Source organism: Xenopus laevis, chromosome 7L, assembly GCF_017654675.1.
Source record: "Xenopus laevis strain J_2021 chromosome 7L, Xenopus_laevis_v10.1, whole genome shotgun sequence".
Taxonomy (NCBI): Eukaryota; Metazoa; Chordata; class Amphibia; order Anura; family Pipidae; genus Xenopus; species Xenopus laevis.
The window spans coordinates 48,575,118-48,594,494 of NC_054383.1; the positions used below are offsets into that span (position 1 = coordinate 48,575,118).

At 38.7% G+C, this 19,377-nt stretch overlaps 1 protein-coding gene across 1 annotated transcript in view; it reads left to right on the forward strand.

Annotated features, from left to right (window-relative positions):
- The window catches only part of LOC108695792 (heparan-alpha-glucosaminide N-acetyltransferase), a 208,757-nt gene that overhangs the window by 44,352 nt on the left and 145,028 nt on the right, over window positions 1-19,377 (forward strand). Inside the window, exon 7 of the mRNA XM_041568935.1 lies at window positions 11,381-11,463. Within this exon, the coding sequence (XP_041424869.1) occupies window positions 11,381-11,463 (83 nt within the window). The remainder of the gene's footprint in view (window positions 1-11,380; window positions 11,464-19,377) is intronic.

Genomic DNA, 19,377 nt, shown 5'->3' on the forward strand with positions numbered 1-19,377 from the left:
GCATTATAAACTGACTGAAGCAAAATATTTTGCTCAATGAAAAGGTAGCTGTAGAGGCACTTTACAGATTATGTTACCACAAAGTATATAATGAGCAGGTGTTATGCTTTACTTTTTTATCTGCACCAGTTCCCATCAATCTTTGTTTCATTGGTTTGTGTCCCATTTGTTACTGACCAATCAAAAGGTATCTAACTAGATAATCCCAGTGGTCCTTTGGGCATGCAAATGTCCATTACTGACAAAGGTCCCTTAATCCAGTTAGGTTCAAGAGATAAGAGTCAATTTCCTGAAAAGCTTTCTTAAAATAGCAGCAGTGCGTAAAAACAGATGTTACATAGGGGATAGCTGCAACACCAATAACCACACTCTATTTTGTGTTGACTCTCAGTATACAGATGTGGTTTACATGCCATGATAATTCTCTGTGCCTTACAACTACTGATATCCTTGCCTGATATCCGACTATCTCTTCTGCCTTATACATCTATTTGATCTCCCGGTTTTGATCCTTGCCTGCCTGACCACCGTTTGAACTCTGCCTGCCCAGACCCGGCCTGATTTGTTTAAGCTTACTTTCTGCCTGCCTCGACCAGGCCTGTTCCAACTATGATTCTGTCTAAACACCTTGCACCACGAACTTCTGCCCAAAAACTTTGATTACAGTTGTGCCCCTTTGCTTGTTTAGAACCTTTCACCTTGCACCTCTCATTTTAAGACCTGGCGAGCCGAGACCAGGGTGCTTGGCATTGGTTCTAAATTCTGGGTGCCAACCGTTACAGAAGGGTTTTGCAGTAATATTGTTACAGAGTGCACACTGACCAAATAGCGGACACATAAAATAAATCTCTTTTAGGAAGGATTCAAATAGTTGGATTTTTGTCTTAACCTTCTCTTGTCCTGGTTCTTGTCATACTCCCTTGTTCACTCATATCTGTCATCTACCACATTGAACACTGGCTTCTTCACGCTGCATTTTCTTAAATGTCTGTTGTGAAATACTGTATTCTTTGCTTCAATGGTATCCCATCAGGATCCTGGCCTTGGTGGATGCCCAAATCTGTCATGACTGTAGCCACTCATCTGATTAGTAGCTTTTACTGAATTATCATTATGATTGCTACATTTCATTTGGAAGGGGAGCAATTAAGTATTCTGACTGCTTCTGCTGCTGGATTTTTTTTGAAGGGGGGTTAAGGACCAATATAAAAATTAAATCTAAAATCTCCTATTTCCTAAAGTTAAAAATTTCAGATTTGAGCATTAATTCAGTATGTGTGTGCTGAGCAGAGCATTGCAAGAATGGGTTAATACAAGACCTCTATTTGATTTATCAATGTGAACATCTCAGGGTTTGGTGTCTACAAATGCTATATACAGAAGCAATCAGCTAAATAAAAGGGAGCAATGCTCTTTGGAGTATTTTTACCCTGTAGACGAGGCTCTGCTGCTACTTCAGCCCCAGCTATCAGGCATCTGGGAATGACATGTGGATCCATCACAGGGAATTAGACAGTGCATCCTTCCTGCTCTGTTTACAGTGTAATTCAATCTTAGCAAGGCCCACCACTGGCTCAGGGTGAAAAGCCTTCTTTTCTAATGAGTGTTTCACTCTGTGGCAAACACTAACATAAAAATAAAAAACTTCCTGTTCAAGAAATGGCAGCTGAAAGCTAAACCTGATTATATGGATGCTGGACATAAAGTTGTAGGTTAGCTAAAATACTGTATGCTGCAAAAATTCTGTGTTCTACATTATCAGAATTGCATAACACTTTATGTAAGTGCTGTATCTGTAAGTGCTGTATCTGTAAGGCACAGACAGTGCTTGGTCATTGTACTTCTCTTGTATTTGATTATCAAGAGCCTTTCATGTAATAATTTGCATATAGCTACAGTCATATGAAAAAGTTTGGGAACCCCTCTCAGCCTGCATAATAATTTACTCCACTTTCAACAAAAAAGATAACAGTTTTATGTCCCAGGAACATCTAAGTATTAGGTTGTTTTCTGAACAAAAATTTTTAGTGAAGCAGTATTCAGTTGTATGAAATTAAATCAAATGTGAAAAACTGGCTGTGCAAAAATGTGGGTACCCATGTAATTTTGTTAATTTGAATGCATGTAACTGCTCAATACTGATTACAGACAACACCAAATTGGTTGGATTAGCTTGTTAAGCCTTGAACTTCATAGGCAGTTGTGTCCAATCATGACAAATCATGAGTAAATGTATTTAAGGTGGCCAATTGCAAGTTGTGCTTCTGTTTGACTCTCCTCTGGAGAGTGACAGCATGGGATCCTCAAAGCAACTCTCAAAAGATCTGAAAACAAGGGAGGCGTGGCCAACCTTGATGGAGGAAGCACACACTGACTAGGAGCTCCGTGCCTTAACTGACCTTGCAAGCCCGAACTTCAGCAACCAGCTTATCCTGCAGCCTACGATCGGGTCAAGTACATTCAGTGATACCCCGACACATAAAATGGGCAAGAAAAAACCTAAAGATCAGGCCACTACCATGTCTCCGTACCTGCAATGGCCACAAACGCAGCGCCGACATGCTGACAAACAAGATGGCGCCGCAGGAGCTATTGCACACCGAGGCTGTGATTCTTCCAGCGCTTCTCCCTCATCGCTGCCGCCGGCCCTGAAAGTCCACAACTACGTCTCACAGGTCAGTCTCTTGATGCTGATTCCCTCCCAGGCCACCTTCAACCTGTTACTGCCCCAATATTGGCGCAACATTTGGCGCAGCTTAAAGGACCAGTAACATCAAAAAAATGAAATTGTTTTAAAGTAATAAAAATATAATGTAGTGTTGCCCTGCACTAGTAAAACTGCTGTGCTTGCTTCAGAATCATTACTATTGTTTATATAAGCTGCTGCTGTGTAGCCATGAGGGCAGCTATTCAAAGGAGAAAAGGCTCAAGTTACACAGCAGATAGCAGATAAGCTCTGTAGAACATAATATTATCTGTTATCCATTATTTATCCTGTGCCATATAGCCGTTTTTCAATTTCCGCCATTGCTACTCAGCAGCTTGTTTATATGAACTATAGTAGTGTTTCTGAAGCAAACACATCAGTTTTACCAGCGCAGGGCAACACTACATGATATTTTCATTACTTTAAAACACTTTCAGTTTTTGGTGTTACTGTTCCTTTAAGGAGGCCCTGCAAGATACTATAACGCAAGCAGTCTCCCGAGCAGTCACATCAGCAATTAGGGAGGTTCAGAGGGATCTGAATAATTTGGGTGAGCGAACTGACAAACTAGAGACATATACTGACAACATTGCTCAAAGGCTGGGTCTTTTGGAGGATGAGAATTGTTCATTGCGGGATGAACTAACATACCTTAAGGACAACTGTGAAGATTTAGAGAACAGGTCAAGAAGGCAAAATCTAAGATTTCGGGGAGTCCCTGAAACCGTACGTGGCCCAGAGATTGGGAAATATTTGCAGGATTTATTCGGAGTGCTCTGCCCTCAAGCAACCTCAACCCTTTGGTCACTTGACATGGCCCATCGCTCCCTGGCCTCCAGGCCCCCAGACAACAAACCAGCGCGTGACATTATTGCGCAATTCCATTACTATGAGGGCAAAGAACTGATAGCCTCTGCGACACGGTCAATGCAGATGCTTGAATTTCAGAATCATAAATTGCAGATATTTGCGGACCTGTCCCTGGTTGCCCTGGCCAAACGAAGGGAGCTTAAACCGGTTACACAGAAATTGAGAGAAAACAGAATTCCTTATCGATGGGGCTTCCCATCGTGGCACAAGCCACACTCTCCTCAATCCGGCAAAGGGGAATAAGCTGCTGGCAGCACTGGGACTCCAGTCCAGAAGTCCTAACACCTCCCCGCGCCAATCTCCAGCTAAACCACCACTCACTCCTATATGGAACAAGGCTCATATGTCTTCACAGGAACCCACACTTGCGCTCAGTCCCTCTCCTCCAGTGTGTGAAGTATGACTTCGCCTTTTGGTTTGTTTGACCACTGATCCGGTCAGCTGTTACAGGTCAGATGGTGGGATGCCGACTAGCTTTGCACTACTCCACGAGTTTCCTATCCCCCCTCAATAGAGCCATAGGCTCTTTTTTTTGGCTCATATATGCCTTGGTATACTGAGCCAGGAATTCTTCAACCCGGACTTTTGTATGGCCACTTCGGCAATTCATATGTGTATTTTCTTACCGGAATTTTTCACCAGTTAACCCTGTTTTTATTCATGTTATTTTCAGCCTTGGTATTTGACTCCCTATTTTTTTCTGCACTCAAACTTGAATGGTTAGTAAATGGATATGTGATGTCTGGATGTCAGCTTCATGTTCCGTTGGGTATGTTTTGTATAAATATGCAAATTGTTGTTTGTGATAGGTTGCAACTGACCAAGATGTTATCTATGAGACATAGAAACTCTGCCCCTGGAGAGACTCCCCCCTATGTCAGTTTACAGCTCACCCCTTGGATGATCAACAAAGTTGATATCGTTGAATGTTAAAAGTTTGAACAGTATAACTAAAAGGTATCTGACTCTTAGGGAACTGAGACTCTCGGGGGCGGACGTAGCTTTTATACAAGAAACCCACTTTGATGCTTCCAAACCTCACAAACTGTCTTCCAAATATTTCCCAAATGACTATTATGCCTGCAGTAACCAAAAGAAGGCTGGGGTAGCCATCCTGATTGATAAAGATTGTCCCCTTATGGTCACTCAGACCATCAGTGATCCTGAAGGCCACTATCTATTGCTATTGGCTACTTATGCAGGAATCCCAATTAGCTTGCTTAATATATATTCCCCTAACAAACGATAATACACTTTCCTCTCAAGGACCCTACAGCGACACTTGGACACATTCCACCCTTATCTTATAATCGGAGGTGATTTTAATATGACTTATTCCCAAACGATGGATAGCTCACAACAAGCACCCAATCAACCTTCCCACAACATGTCCAAGAAATTTCGACAGTTATTGAGACAATTCTCTCTATTTGACGCATGGAGAATCAATCATCCAAATGAGAAACAATACACATTTTATTCTAACCCACACAAACTCCATACACGTATAGATTACTTCCTTATTTCACATCCCCGTTTAACACTTCATTACTCCACGGACATACTCCCCATTACTTGGTCCGATCACTCCCCTATTATTCTGCAATTGCAACTCACCACACCCCCACGCAGAGAACCCCACTGGCGTCTGAACGCTACAATACTACATGACGCTGATGCAGTTACAATAATTGAAGAAGCATTGCAGGAATACTTTCGATTAAATATAGATTCAGTGCAATCTCTGCTGATTTTGTGGGAAGCTCATAAGGCTACTATTAGAGGTAGATTTATAGCTCTTACTGCACAAAAGAGGAAGCTATACTCTAACTCTTTTAGTGACCTTCAAACTCAACTTCGCACATTGGAGAGATCTTATAATAGCCAAAATTCTGGCACTGTGCTGACGCAAATTCTACAAGTGAGAAATAAACTTAAGGCAGCCAAATATAAAGACACGAGAAAGCGATAGTTTGGACCAAGCTGAAATATTATGAGAAAGGGGACAAGCAACGCACACTTCTAGCGAAAAAACTTAGAGAGCAAAAGGCTTCCTCTAGGATAACTACTATAAAGACCCCGACAGGACAGCTTACTTATAACCCTGATCAAATAGGACAGACATTTCATGACTACTATCGTCAGTTATACAACCTAGATCTACAACTGCCTGTTGGTAATGCCCCAGATTCTGACCCTATTACAGATTTTTTGACGGAAGCTAACCTGCCAAAATTCACGGATTTGGACTTACAGACACTTAACCGACCCATCACTCTGGAGGAGATAGCAATGACGCTTAAATCAATGCCTAACGCTAAAACCCCAGGACCTGACGGATTCCCCTATGAGTACTATAAGACTTTTCTCCATATTCTCTCTCCATTTCTTACAAAACTTTTCAATGAATATCTTAATGGTAACCCTATCCCGCATACCGACCTCACTTCATACCTAGCTTTAATTCCTAAGGAGGGTAAAGATGCAACATTGTGCTCCAATTATAGGCCAATAGCCTTACTAAACTCTGACTTATAGTTATTCTCCAAGATTCTTGCCAATCGCCTAGCCCCCATCATGCCACACCTCATTCATAAAGATCAGGTAGGTTTCATTCAGGGCCGTCAGGCGGGAGACAATACAAGAAGGACCATAGATCTTTTGGAGATTGCCCATAAACAGAAACAACCAATGCTTTTACTTAGTCTCGACGCTGAAAAGGCCTTTGACCGCTTAAGTTGGCCTTTCCTGTTTACTCTTTTGCGTCACCTGGATTTGTCAGGCCCCTACCTAACGGCACTTAATAGCCTGTATAGCACTCCTTCCACTTATCTCAAACTTCCAGGCCAGGCTCATAACCCAATTCCAATTTCAAATGGTACGAGGCAGGGATGTCCCCACTCCCCTTTACTGTATGCCCTTAGCATAGAGCCTCTGGCTGCAGTTATTAGGAACAACATTGATGTCTCTGGGGTACAGGTCAATTGTAACCAGTATAAGTTGTCTTTATTTGCTGACGATGTGTTATTAACCATTACTAACCCCTTGTTAACCTTGCCATCTTTACACAAAATACTGGAGCTGTATGGCAGTCTTTCTGGACATAAAATCAATATGAACAAAACGGAAGCTTTACCAGTGCACATACCACCAATGACTTTAAAAACTTTGAAATCTAAATTTAAATATAACTGGAAATCAACCTTCATCACCTACCTGGGTACTGAACTCACCCCCTCGTATGACCAACTGTTCTGCCAGAACTTTACACCTCTTATCACTCAAACGAAAGCTACCTTACAAAAATGGAATACTCATTCTCTCTCTTGGTTCGGAAGAATTGCTGCTTTAAAAATGAACATTCTCCCCAAATTTTTATATCTTTTTGAAACGCTTCCCATTTCAATTCCCCGTAGAACTCTCCAGGACATCCAGACCTCATTCCACAATTTTATCTGGGGAAATAAACGTCATAGGATTTCTAGAAACACACTGATGACCCCACTCAAACAGGGAGGCCTTGGAGTCCCTTCACTCCGGCAATACTATGAAGCATCCCATCTCAGACAGCTATTGGCCTGGTCTCGCTGGGACTCACACACTGTTTGGGGACAAATTGAGAACAAACAGATCTCAGGGACTCATCTTAATTCTTATATTTGGTCCTCCAACAGGCCACCAATCTCTGTATCAAATTTTCTACGCTCTACTCAACACACCCTGGGAGTATGGACTACTCTAAAACATAGATTTCGCTTGACCTCTGCTTACTCCTTGAATACTATTTACTTGAACAATGCGGACTTTTATCCAGGCACACTGCGGGAGTTTTACTCTAGATGGCAGAAAACTAACTTACACACGATCAAGGACCTATTGTCTCCCACTAACTCGATCCTCACCTTCAGAGAACTTTCCCAAAAAGTTCCATTGGTTCAACTTCGATTCTTCGAATATCTCCAACTGAGACACTTTCTGCACCCTTATATACAGCAGGCCAAATCCACGGCTCCTCTACCTTTCGAGCTCCTAGCCAGATCAGGCTTACCACAAAAAGGTCTAATTTCTAGAATCTACAAACTGCTGATGGACACACCACCAGACGATCACTCGAAGCACCCATATATGCTTAAATATGAAGGGAGCTTGACACAACAACTGAGTGCGGAGGACTGGTCCGCAATTTGGTTCAATGCCCAGAAAATGGTCACCTGTACCAGACAAAAAGAGGGCCTATATAAAGTACTTATGAGATGTACCATACACCAGACAAGCTTCACGCTCTGTTCCCGGACCATCCGAATGTTTGCTGGAGGCAGTGTGGTGAAGTTGGAACTTTAGTTCATATTTTTTGGTCTTGTCCTAAATTACAGAAACTATGGGATGACATTGAGAAATTACTAACCAGAATAACTAACCTTACCTTACCCAAAGATATTTTAACGTATCTTTTAGGGAAGCCATTCCCTAGGTGCTGTGGGGCTGTGTGCCTAGTTCAGGGACTGGGTCCGTTGAGGGTCGGATACATTCAACCCAATATCAACAAATTCTTCAGGATAATTCAGTCTAATTTTGTTATTTGCATATTTTCTGTTAATCCAATAAATTTAATGTCACTGCTGAAATACTACTGTTTCCATAAGGCATGTTATATATTAAAAGTAAGTTGCCAATGATAAACAAAACTCCAAAGAATTAAGAATTGACTTTTTCATATGACTGTATATGTTTTACTATTCCAGCCTTCATCTATTCCTAGTTGTAGATTTCCAATGTACATTTTGCAAAGACAAATATTTTATAGACTTGTGACACATCAGAAGCTGGGAGGGAACAAATGCAGTTCATGCCCTTTAATGTAGGTAATTTTACAAGATCATCTGATGTCTTGGTAATGTATGTAAAATACTTAGGGGTAAATTTATCAAAGAGTGAAGTTCCGCCACTAGAGTGAAATTCCGCAGCTCTCAATTCATTTCTATGGGATTTTGAAAGGCGTATTTATCAATGGGTGAAAGTGAAAGTTCACCCTTTGATAAATACGCCTATAAAAATCCCATAGAAATGAATGGAGAGTGGCGGAATTTCACTCTAGTGGCGGAACTTCACTATTAACGTCACTCTTTAATAAATATACCCCTTAAACTGTAGATTTTCCATTCACAAAAACCACCATGTATTGGGATTTTGAACTACTGTGAAACACCCTGCTTTTAACACATGTAAGCTGCTGACTTAGTTCTCTAGACAGACCAATGGAGTTGAATCCCCTGAGTAAATAAAATAAATCCAATAATTAGCACATGTATTGCATTGTGAGCTATGGTGTGGTTCCATTAACAAAGGCTAATGGGATTCAGTCTTTCAGTGCTCTCTTAGCTGTGCATTTCCATGTTAGTTATGACACCAGTACACACAATCAATTATGGATGACAGAGATGCCCACACATAATATTCTACTTGCCTTGAATCTCTCACATACTCTAAAAATATGTATTGCCCCTTTGGCATTTCCCCAGGTTACAATGTGTTAACATCATCATAACTTCTAAATATTGCTCAGTGAGAAGTTAATCAGTTATCTCCACTAATGTAATTATTTGTCTCTGTTCGTTTTTCTATATATACTCACCCCACTCTACGAGCAGCAATCTTTGGAACTTCCTCCATCTAATATTTGTCAGCCACAAAGGCATATGTTTACACATCACATCTCCTTGGCTATTAACACTGCAAATAATGCCAACATTAATGCAGCACTGATTTTTAATTCAGTGCAACTTGACTGCTGACATATGTTGAGTTGAAAGATGGGAGTTTTTTGGTAGCTATTTAGGGAAGCTCATTTTTTTGCTAGCACAGCAAAATAACTATTGCTAAAGACAACACTACTGAATATGAATATATGAAGTAGCAAATGTAATTAAATCACTACATTGAATTAATAACTAATACAAAACTATTATTTTACAGTAATGGATATAGTAAATAAAATACCCCCTCTTGTAAAATATAAGTATATTATAAGTTATCGAGAAGTTCCATGACAATATAAAAACACAAAGCAGAAGGCCTTGATGCTCCAAGGTGTTTCTCATGTAAAGTAAGGTATAAGGGGTCAACGTCCCTACAATATACACAATATATTTTGGTTTCACTACTACTACTGGAGCATTTCATTCATGATTAGATCAGGCTACATCCACCATCCACTCTACACAACACCCATTTGCAGGAGACCCCTTATATCTCGATCTGTAATAGAAAAACTGAGAAATATGGTAGCATGGGTATTTCTGCCTCAGATAAATGCATATGCATACATTAAAATCAGGGCCGCCATCAGGGGGGCACAGGGGGTACAGTTGTAAAAGGCCCAAGCCTAAAGGGGGCGGTTGTGCTGCACATTTTGAATTAGCTGGGCCCCCCTTGACAGTACTGAAGTCTTGCACCAAACCGCAGAAGACTTGAAGATCCAATGTACCGAAGACGAAGAACTGAAGTCCCGAAGAGCCGAATCGATGAAGCCCCGAAGTGCCGAAGACTTGACACTAAAGACCCAAAAATACCAGAAGCCACGAAAAGACCCGAAGTTGAAGTCCTGAAGCCACAAAAGGAGCTAAAGCTGAAGCCCCAAAGCTGCTAAAAGGCCCAAAGTCACAAAATGAGCCTAAGGTAAGTTCCACTGAACACCAATGTGTTACCATAAAAAATAAGGGCCGTCCCTGGGATCGTACGATTCACTGTGCACACAAACATACCAAACAAACTATATTTCTTAGGTCACATGAGGCAATTAACAGACAGACTTCTGTCTTTTGCTTCCACACGTCTTCCTGTTACAGCTAGAGCTGTGTTAGTTCTGGTCATGTGATCTCTGAGGCAGCACACAGACCACCATGAAATGGTGGTTCTAGGCTAGAGATGGTAAAGGGCAATATTTACTGAAATATATAGACCAGTTTGGTAAAATTCTTTAATATGACTTAATTTTATATAAACTATCTGTTGCTTAGGTATTAATTTTGGGGGTATAGGCACACAGCAACACTGAACAAATTACAGGAATCATGTATATACTGTGTGTGTATATATATATATATATATATATATATATATATATACATATATATATATATATATATATATATATATATATACAATGGTAGGTTATGCCCCAGCACTCTCCTCAGCGTTTTAGTGATAGTCTCGGTGCAGGCTTCCCAGGGGACACCGTCTCGTCTCCTCGTATTATAGCAATAGAAATAAATGAAGCAGCACTCGAATAATGCAAAAAAGTGTATTAAAACATCACAAAGCGACGTTTCGGACAAGCCAAGTGCCCTTTCTCAAGCTAAATAGTCCACAAGGTAGCCAGCACTCACGAATAAAGGTTTCCTGGGTGCAGTATCAAAAATTCAATAAGTAACCAGCAAAGAGGATCCGCACTCACAGGTCTTATATAAATCTAAAAAAAAATTTCCCATACAACAGTACATTTTTTTAGATTTATATAAGATCTGTGAGTGCGGATCCTCTTTGCTGGTTATATATATATATATATATATCTATATATATATATATATAGATATATAGATATATAGATATATAGATATATAGATATATATATATATATTAAACAAAAATGAACCACACTCACAGGACTTATTTGGTGTAAAAAGGTGGTGGTTTTATTGGAAAAAAATGAAAAAAAAAATCAAATATGTTATTGACTCAATGTTTTTGTCCTATTTTATTGATTTACTTCTAAAATTAGTCACTGTTCATTTGCTTTCCCTGCAGGTTCAAACTTCAGAAAATAATTGTGGAGAACAGCCTGAACGTCCCAAATCTCGCCGTCTGTTTTCATTGGATACATTTAGAGGGTAAAAAGCAATTTTTTTTATTAAACCAACTACATATTTAGTGAATATTAGATCATTGCTTTAATTTTAAAGAAACACACACACACACATATATATATTCAGGGGGACAGTTGCCCTCAGGTGTTTGTGCCTAAGGGGGCCCCAGCCCCTTAACAAGAAGAGGATCCAATTTGGGTACAGAAGGAACAAAATTTGAAGGAACTATTATCTCCCACTGATAACCGGTAGGCAAATATGATAACAACTGGCAGAGAGTTAACAAACCAGGCTCATATAAGTGCGGAAATTGTGTAATGTGCAATACTATCATTACAGGAGACATTTTTCGCCATCCGCATAGTGGGAAGGTGTATCATATCAAACAGAGACTTTCTTGCATTTCTCGTAATGTTGTATATATACTCAAGTGCCCATGCAGACTACTTTATTGTGGGAAAACAAATAGGCAGCTAAAAGAATGGGTGAGTATGCACCATGCAACTATTTTGGCAGCACTTGATCCATAACCAAAGAATGACTGTAAACAGGATATTTCAAAATCAACCGGTAGCACAGCAAAGGCTGCAAGCTAAACATCCAGCCTTATCCTTTAAATGTATGCCCATAGACAGCATCCAGGATTTATTACAGGGAGGTGATGTGGACAAATGATTATTATAAAGGGAGGCATTCCGGACTTTTGAGTTGGACTGCGTCTCCCCTCAAGGACTGAATAGTGCCCTACAGTTAAATTTTTTCTCCCTAGGTGATGGATATATTCAGCATACAGTCCAGGATATGTTTGTGTATGTTTTAACTCTGCTGTTGGTGGGGATTACCCTCTAGGAATACATCTAGACTTTACATCTATTACTTTACTATTTATGATAATCTGATAATCAACTATAGTATTTGTTATACATTGCTTGATGTATGTTATAAACTATAAATTGTATCTGATACAGAGGTAGATGTACCTTCAATAGGGGGCCCCCTACGGTTAATCTTTTGTATATTCACATATATACTTTTATGGTAACTTTTTAGATTGATTATGAAAACATTTTTTAAACATGAAGTTAAGATATTAAGCACATGTCATTGCAATTGCAATGGTGTTGCATGAGCATGCCTCCTGTGCATTCCCTAGCCTGCACAACTAGTATTGCCCATGTGGCCCTAGCCTATTTTCTCAAGATTCAATATTTACGCAAAAAATAAAGTTGCCTCTAATACTGGATAGACATTTCAGCAGCAGGTATTCTGCTATATATCTAATGATGAACTTGCATTCTTGGGTATAGTTAACAGTAACTAAACTTAATAACATGCAATTATTTTTGTGTAGTTAGTCCCCAGAGTAAACCAGTTCTCTGTTAGCTAAAAAAATTACCATATTGGACAGAACTGAATCAAGACTATTATTAGAAGCAATACCAGATATTTTTGCATTTTCTCACATTACCTACTTGCCAAGCAATTGGCAAGAATAAAATATCCCTATTCTGGCTGTACATAAAGTTGGCTTCATGACACGTTAATACTGCAGATTTCCCATAAAACCCAGGTGCACATTTTTATTAGGCTGAAAGCATCCTGCTCTGTGATAATATCTCCATGTTAAGACAAATTCTTCAGGAATTATTAGCTGTGTGGCTAAAAATTTGATGCATCACTTGGTTTTCTCATAGCGCTGTCAAATTCTAAGTCTGCAGTAATAACCATGAAATGAAAAAACAGTTAGAAAAGCAGTAACCCTTTTCCTGCCATGTGTATCTGTGCAGCAAATATGTGCAGAGAATATTACAAAGTTAGTTACATAGTTGATCAAACACTACGAATTACATATATGTATACAAATACACACATACATATACAGAATGAACTGTAGAGATTGTTTTTCCAAGAAGTCATCCAAAACACTTAAAGATATTGCTGCAGATTTACTAAAGGGCAAAGTTTCTGTCACTAGCAAAAATGCGCAGAAATCCAATCCGCATGGAGATTGCTAACTTACTAACAGGCGTAGAGGACAATTCGCTAGCAAAAGAGACTGTTGCTAGTGCAGTCTCGCGCCCTTTCACCAGGTGCGTTTTAGCTCAGGCGAAATGATAGTAACAGAATTTTCCATTACGTTACCCCATTCGCAAGCTTAGACCTGGCAAACTGATAAGATTTAGCTACATCCTTCTCAATCTTATGTCAGTGACATCATATCCTGTATGCTGAAGTGTTAGAAAAATGCTAAAAAAAAACATTGGCCTTTTTCATATTTTAATGTGGGATTGTATTAAATTGCGACTGTTGAAAATTTTTGTTTTAACATTTTTTTAACCATTTGAGGGGCATGCCACATTTGTTTTAAGGTGGGCTTGTGTCTAGGACAATAGAGGATTTATTTTGCTTCCTTGAACATTTTTAATAATAAGTGGCCACTTCAATATATTTTCCCCAACATCACTAATAAAGACATATATACAACCTATACTGTATGTACCCGCCCTTTTCAAAGTATAACCCCCATATGTAATAAAAAGTTTGGCCAGTAGCAGTAACCAATAACAACCAATAAGATTGATTGGCTGCTATGGGTTATTGCACCTGGTCAAATTTAGTGTCTTTTATTACATAACCCCCTTAGTGTATTAATAAGGTTTCTCTAGGCAGAAATGAATGTTAGCGAAAGTTTGCTATAAAATGCTTGCACTGGTGAGTGAAACTTTGGCCACTTTTGGCTGCTGAGAAGCAACTTTGCATTTTAGTGAATTTGCGTAGTGGTAACGAATTTGCGCCTGAAGTTTTTGTTCTTGTTCTTTGATCTTTTTCATGTAAAAAAAGATCCACCACTATCTGTCTGTAATGTACTTGCAAATCATAATTAAGGTTATGTTTTTCCAGTGAAAGCAAACTCCAACTTTCACAGCTTTAGTTTAGTTGCATGTCCCTGCGCTCTCTCCAGCTCAGAAATCCAGGATTGGGATTGGGGCCCAAAACTGCACTGCAAACTCAAAGAAAAGCCTTACTAGGGATCTATAAGGAGGCCAAATTATTCTTTAATGCCTAGAGTGAATGCTTTTTTTATACAAGACAGGACTTAATTTGCTTTAGTAGACACTGACTGACACTTCCGACAGTTTTGAGCATTCTGTTATCAATAACAAACCCAAATCCTTCTCAATTATGGAAACCCCAGCATACTTTCATTTAGGGGCAGATTCATTAAGGGTCTAATTTCGAAGTTAAAAATACTTCGAAATTCGACCCTCGAATTGAAATCCTTCGACTTCGAATATCGAAGTCGAAGGATTTAGCTCTAATCCTGCGATCGATCGATCGAAGGATTTTTCATTCGATCGAACAATTAAATCCTTCGAATCGAACGATTCGAAGGATTTTAATCCAACGATCGAAGGAAAATCCTTCGATCAAAAAATCACAGGCAAGCCTATGGGGACCTTCCCCATAGGCTAACATTGACTTCGGTAGGTTTTACCTGCCGAAGTAGAGGGTCGAAGTTTTTTTTAAAGGGGAAGTACTTCGACTATCGAATGGTCGAATAGTCGAACGTTTTTTCGTTTGATTCGTTCGATTTCGTTAGAATTCGAACGAATTTAACCAATTCGATGGTCGAAGTACCAAAAAAATACTTCGAAATTCGAATTTTTTTCATTCGAATCCTTCACTCGAGCTTCATGAATCGGCCCCCAAGTGTGTGATTTAGGGGCAGATTTTATTCATCTTTGCCCATCCCTGTTCAGGCAACCAATTGATGAAAAATGAATAAGTTGCCTATGTTTCACAGTGCACAGAAACAAATCAAAACAAACTATGCATTTTAGGTCACATGAGCCAATCAATGGACATAGTTTTATCTTTTACTTAAGTATTCATTTTGGGATAAAACACTTTTATTTGACAATGAATAGCTCACCAGGTTTCCTAGGCTGTAGTCATCTGAGTTATAAAGTTTATGAAGTTCCACAAGCAGTGCGTTAGTAATGGGTATAGAGCAGGGGTGTCCAAACTGCGGCCCGAGGGCCACATGCGGCCCGGGATGCATATGAATGTGGCCCAGCTTGGTTCCCGAGGAAACGTCATGTCGCAAAGGATATAGGAGGAGAGAGGAGGAGGCCCATTGCCCAGTTAGTAATAATAATATAATAATAAGTCTATTTAATATCCAGGTGTCCCATTTTCCAGTGTATAGCTCCATCTGGTTATCCAACTGGTATTGTAGTTCTTTTCTGTGTATTTCCTTTACTTTTACAAATCAAACGTGTTTGTGTATTTCATGTGTGGCCCCAGACAATTTTTCTTTTTCCAATGTGGCCCTGCGAGCCAAAAGTTTGGACACCCCTGGTATAGAGAAACATGAAGACAAACATGCAGCAAACTCTTTTTTTAAAGGCATTACAGACTTTATGATTTTCCATCTTTATCATAGAACATGCAAGGCATTGTGGGAAATGAAATCTTGGCTGGAGGGAAGCTGACTACTGTTACAGTTTTTTAATTGGTTGCAAAGCGTTAAGGAATTTAGGATTTTTGATCATATTTGTGCATTATCCCAAATAAAGAATTGATGCTGGACCATCATGCATAAGAGGACAAAAAAAAGTACCGTAGGTCACAGGTATAAAGTCAGGATTTTAAGTTCTTGCCAAATGCACTGTAAGTGGAAATAAAACTTAGTATTAATATGCTTTACTGACTTAGTAAGGCACTCTGGGTAATATGTGCTGTACTGGAAGAACTCGAGAACAATCACAAAGTCTAGGCATAATGCCAACATCGCAAAAGCTTTATTTAAAAAAAACTATAATTTTGTTTCATGAGAGCAATGACCCACGTTTCCTCTTTTATTTTCATAGAAAAATGGCAACCTGGTTTATAGGCTTTGAAAATGCACAGCCTTTCATTTGATCTTACATATTATGCAGAAGTATTGCAGTAGATATTGCATAGATGCCAGCTGAGCTCATGACAACAGTACACTCCTCACAGGAGTACATACATAGTAAGTTGGACTGAAAAAAGACCAAAGTCCTTTAAGTTTTTAAAAACTTAATTCAGCTACACTCTAAGTGGTTACATGAAATAAGGATTCACAGGTGCCTGGAGTGGATCATTATACCCTAATGACATGGGGTTAGTTGATTTTAGACATTGCATTCCAGTATTGATGCCCAATATCTGAAATATACATGGCCTAACTTTTAACACTGAAATAAACTAAACTCAAATTAAATGGTCTTCAAGAAAATAAATCAAGGATAGCGAGTGCACCTGCACTAGTTAAAAGCTGTTTTACAAAACACACAAATATAATTCAGACAAAGAGCACATAAAGAGATATAAAGCATAGCAAAAGCAACCCCACATATCTTCATTAAAACCTCTGTTGAAAGGAAAATATATCCCCTTTACATGAGTTCATTCAGTTCAGCATATGACACTCAGATCTACATAAAATGTATATTTTAGTAGAACATGTTTAATTGACTACCCATGAGTCTATCTGCTTATAAAGGAGTGATTATTGTCTTCATTGACAATTTCTAAAACTATGTGCTACAAGCCAGTTAAAACCCTGTATGGTTAAGGGGCTAATTATTTGTGTCCTTGCCCCCCGCCATGATACTATGGCCCTGGCTCATTTGCAACCCCATAGCCACACCCCTGTTTTTGCATGAACCAATTCTCAATCTAAACATTAAATTTGTATATTAAGAAACACTGACACTGAAACTACATCACTATGGAATAGTCTGGTGTTATATATATATATAATGATAGTTTGAAAATAATATATCTAATAATGTCATACATGATTAACTGTAGGGTTCATCTGGATAAGCTAGTGTTGACAATGAGCAAAGAGCATCCTAATTGAGACGTGGCAAGGTCAGAAGCAGGTTATGGGCCAATTTAAGCATATCCAGCAGGCTTCCTGTGACACAGCACTGGTAATACAATGAGCTTTTGATGTTCACTGTTGATTAAACATTCCTTTTAAAATAATGAAATATGTTGGAAATGTAAGCCTTTCACAAGAGGAAGGCCTAGCCAATATGCTCGCAGGAAAATGTTTTCCTTTGCATAATTAGTAATGAATCAAAAAACAATCCCTGCTTTACATAACCATGCCCATGATAATCTCCAGTATCTTGCAGGGGTTATCACAAAGTGAAGGCATGCAAAGAAAGAAATGTATTTTAAATACATTTGGTCTGTTTAAATAACAGATCACCAATTAACATTAAACTAAAGTGCATACTTCTCTCCACACTTTTTAAAGGGAACCATAGTGGTTTCTCTCATTTATCCAGATTTCTTATTATAGCCAAGTAAAAGAAACATATGTGCTATATACAGGTGTGATTATATCCTGAAAAAAACATCCATTCATGTTTTAAAGAGGTTGTTTACTTTTAAATTAACTTTTAGTATGAATGAGAGAGTTTTTGTTTTTATTATTTGGGGAACTACAGTTCAACAAAGTTGTAGGGTAGTGATGCTTCTATCAAAACAGAAGATAAGACTGCAGACTGAAACATATACAGTCATATGAAAAAGTTTCCAATTCTTTGGAGCTTTGTTTATCATTGGCTGAGCTAAGTAGCAACTTCCTTTTAATATATAACATGCCTCATGGAAACAGTAGTATTTCAGCAGTGACATAAATTTTATTGGATTAATAGAAAATATGCAATATGCATCATAACAAAATTAGAAAGATGCATAAATTTGGGCAACCTAACAGAGATATTATCATCAATACGTACAGTTAGACCCATAAATCTTTGGACAGAGACAACTTTTTTTTCTAATTTTGGTTCTGGACATTACCACAATGAATTTTAAATGAAACAATTCAGATGCAATTGAACTAGGTAGCGGGTGTTTTTCTTGGAATGTGGTGTTCTTCTTCCGCCATGCAAAGCGATTTTTGTTATGACCAAATAACTCAATCGTTGTCTCATCAGTCCAAAGCACTTTGTTCCAAAATGACGGTGGCTTGTCTAAATGAGCTTTTGCATACAACAAGCGACTCTGTTTGAGTGTATGTGAGTGCAGAAAGGGCTTCTTTCTCATCCCCCTGCCATACAGATGTTCTTTGTGCAAATTGCGGTAAATTGTAGAACAATATACAGATACACCATCTGCAGCAAGATATGCTTGCAGGTCTTTGGAGGTGATCTTTGGGTTGCCCTGTGAGTGGATGAGGAGATATCTTATCTGTGCTACCAGGGGACTACAGGGAAAACTATAGCCACAGAATTAATACTTAACCAACAGATATATTATATTAAGAATTAAAGAATCCTTTCAAACTGAAATATATGGATATCAGTAAATATTGCCCTTTTACGTCTTTTAACTTGAGCCACCATTTTATGATATTCTCTGTGTTCCCTCAGAGATCACCTGACCAGACATACTGCAGCTCTAACTGTTACAGGAAGAAGTGTTGGTGTAAAAAACAGAACTTTGTCTATTGATTGGCTCATGTGACCTAACATGTATTTGTGCCCTTATTTTGTTTGTATGGTCCCAGGGGGCGGCCCCCTTAGTACTTAAAATGCTACTTTTCTATTTAGGATTACCCAATGTCACATACAACTAAACAAGTATATTTTTATGAAAAATGGTTTATTTACATGAAGCAGGGTTTTACATATAAGCTGTTTTATGCAATATATATATTTTTTTTTTTTTGTAACTTAAAGTTTTTTATTCATTTGTTGTTACATAGACAAAGTACAAGAAAATATGAACATTATGGCATATGTAGCACTTTAACATCTAGTAATAAGCAATACAGTTCAGCATAAGCAATTACAAGATATACAAACTGACAGAATAGCACAATTAAGGCCCACTAATGTAAATTTCACTGAGAACTGCTACAATGTTCAACCGAAGACCATAGCA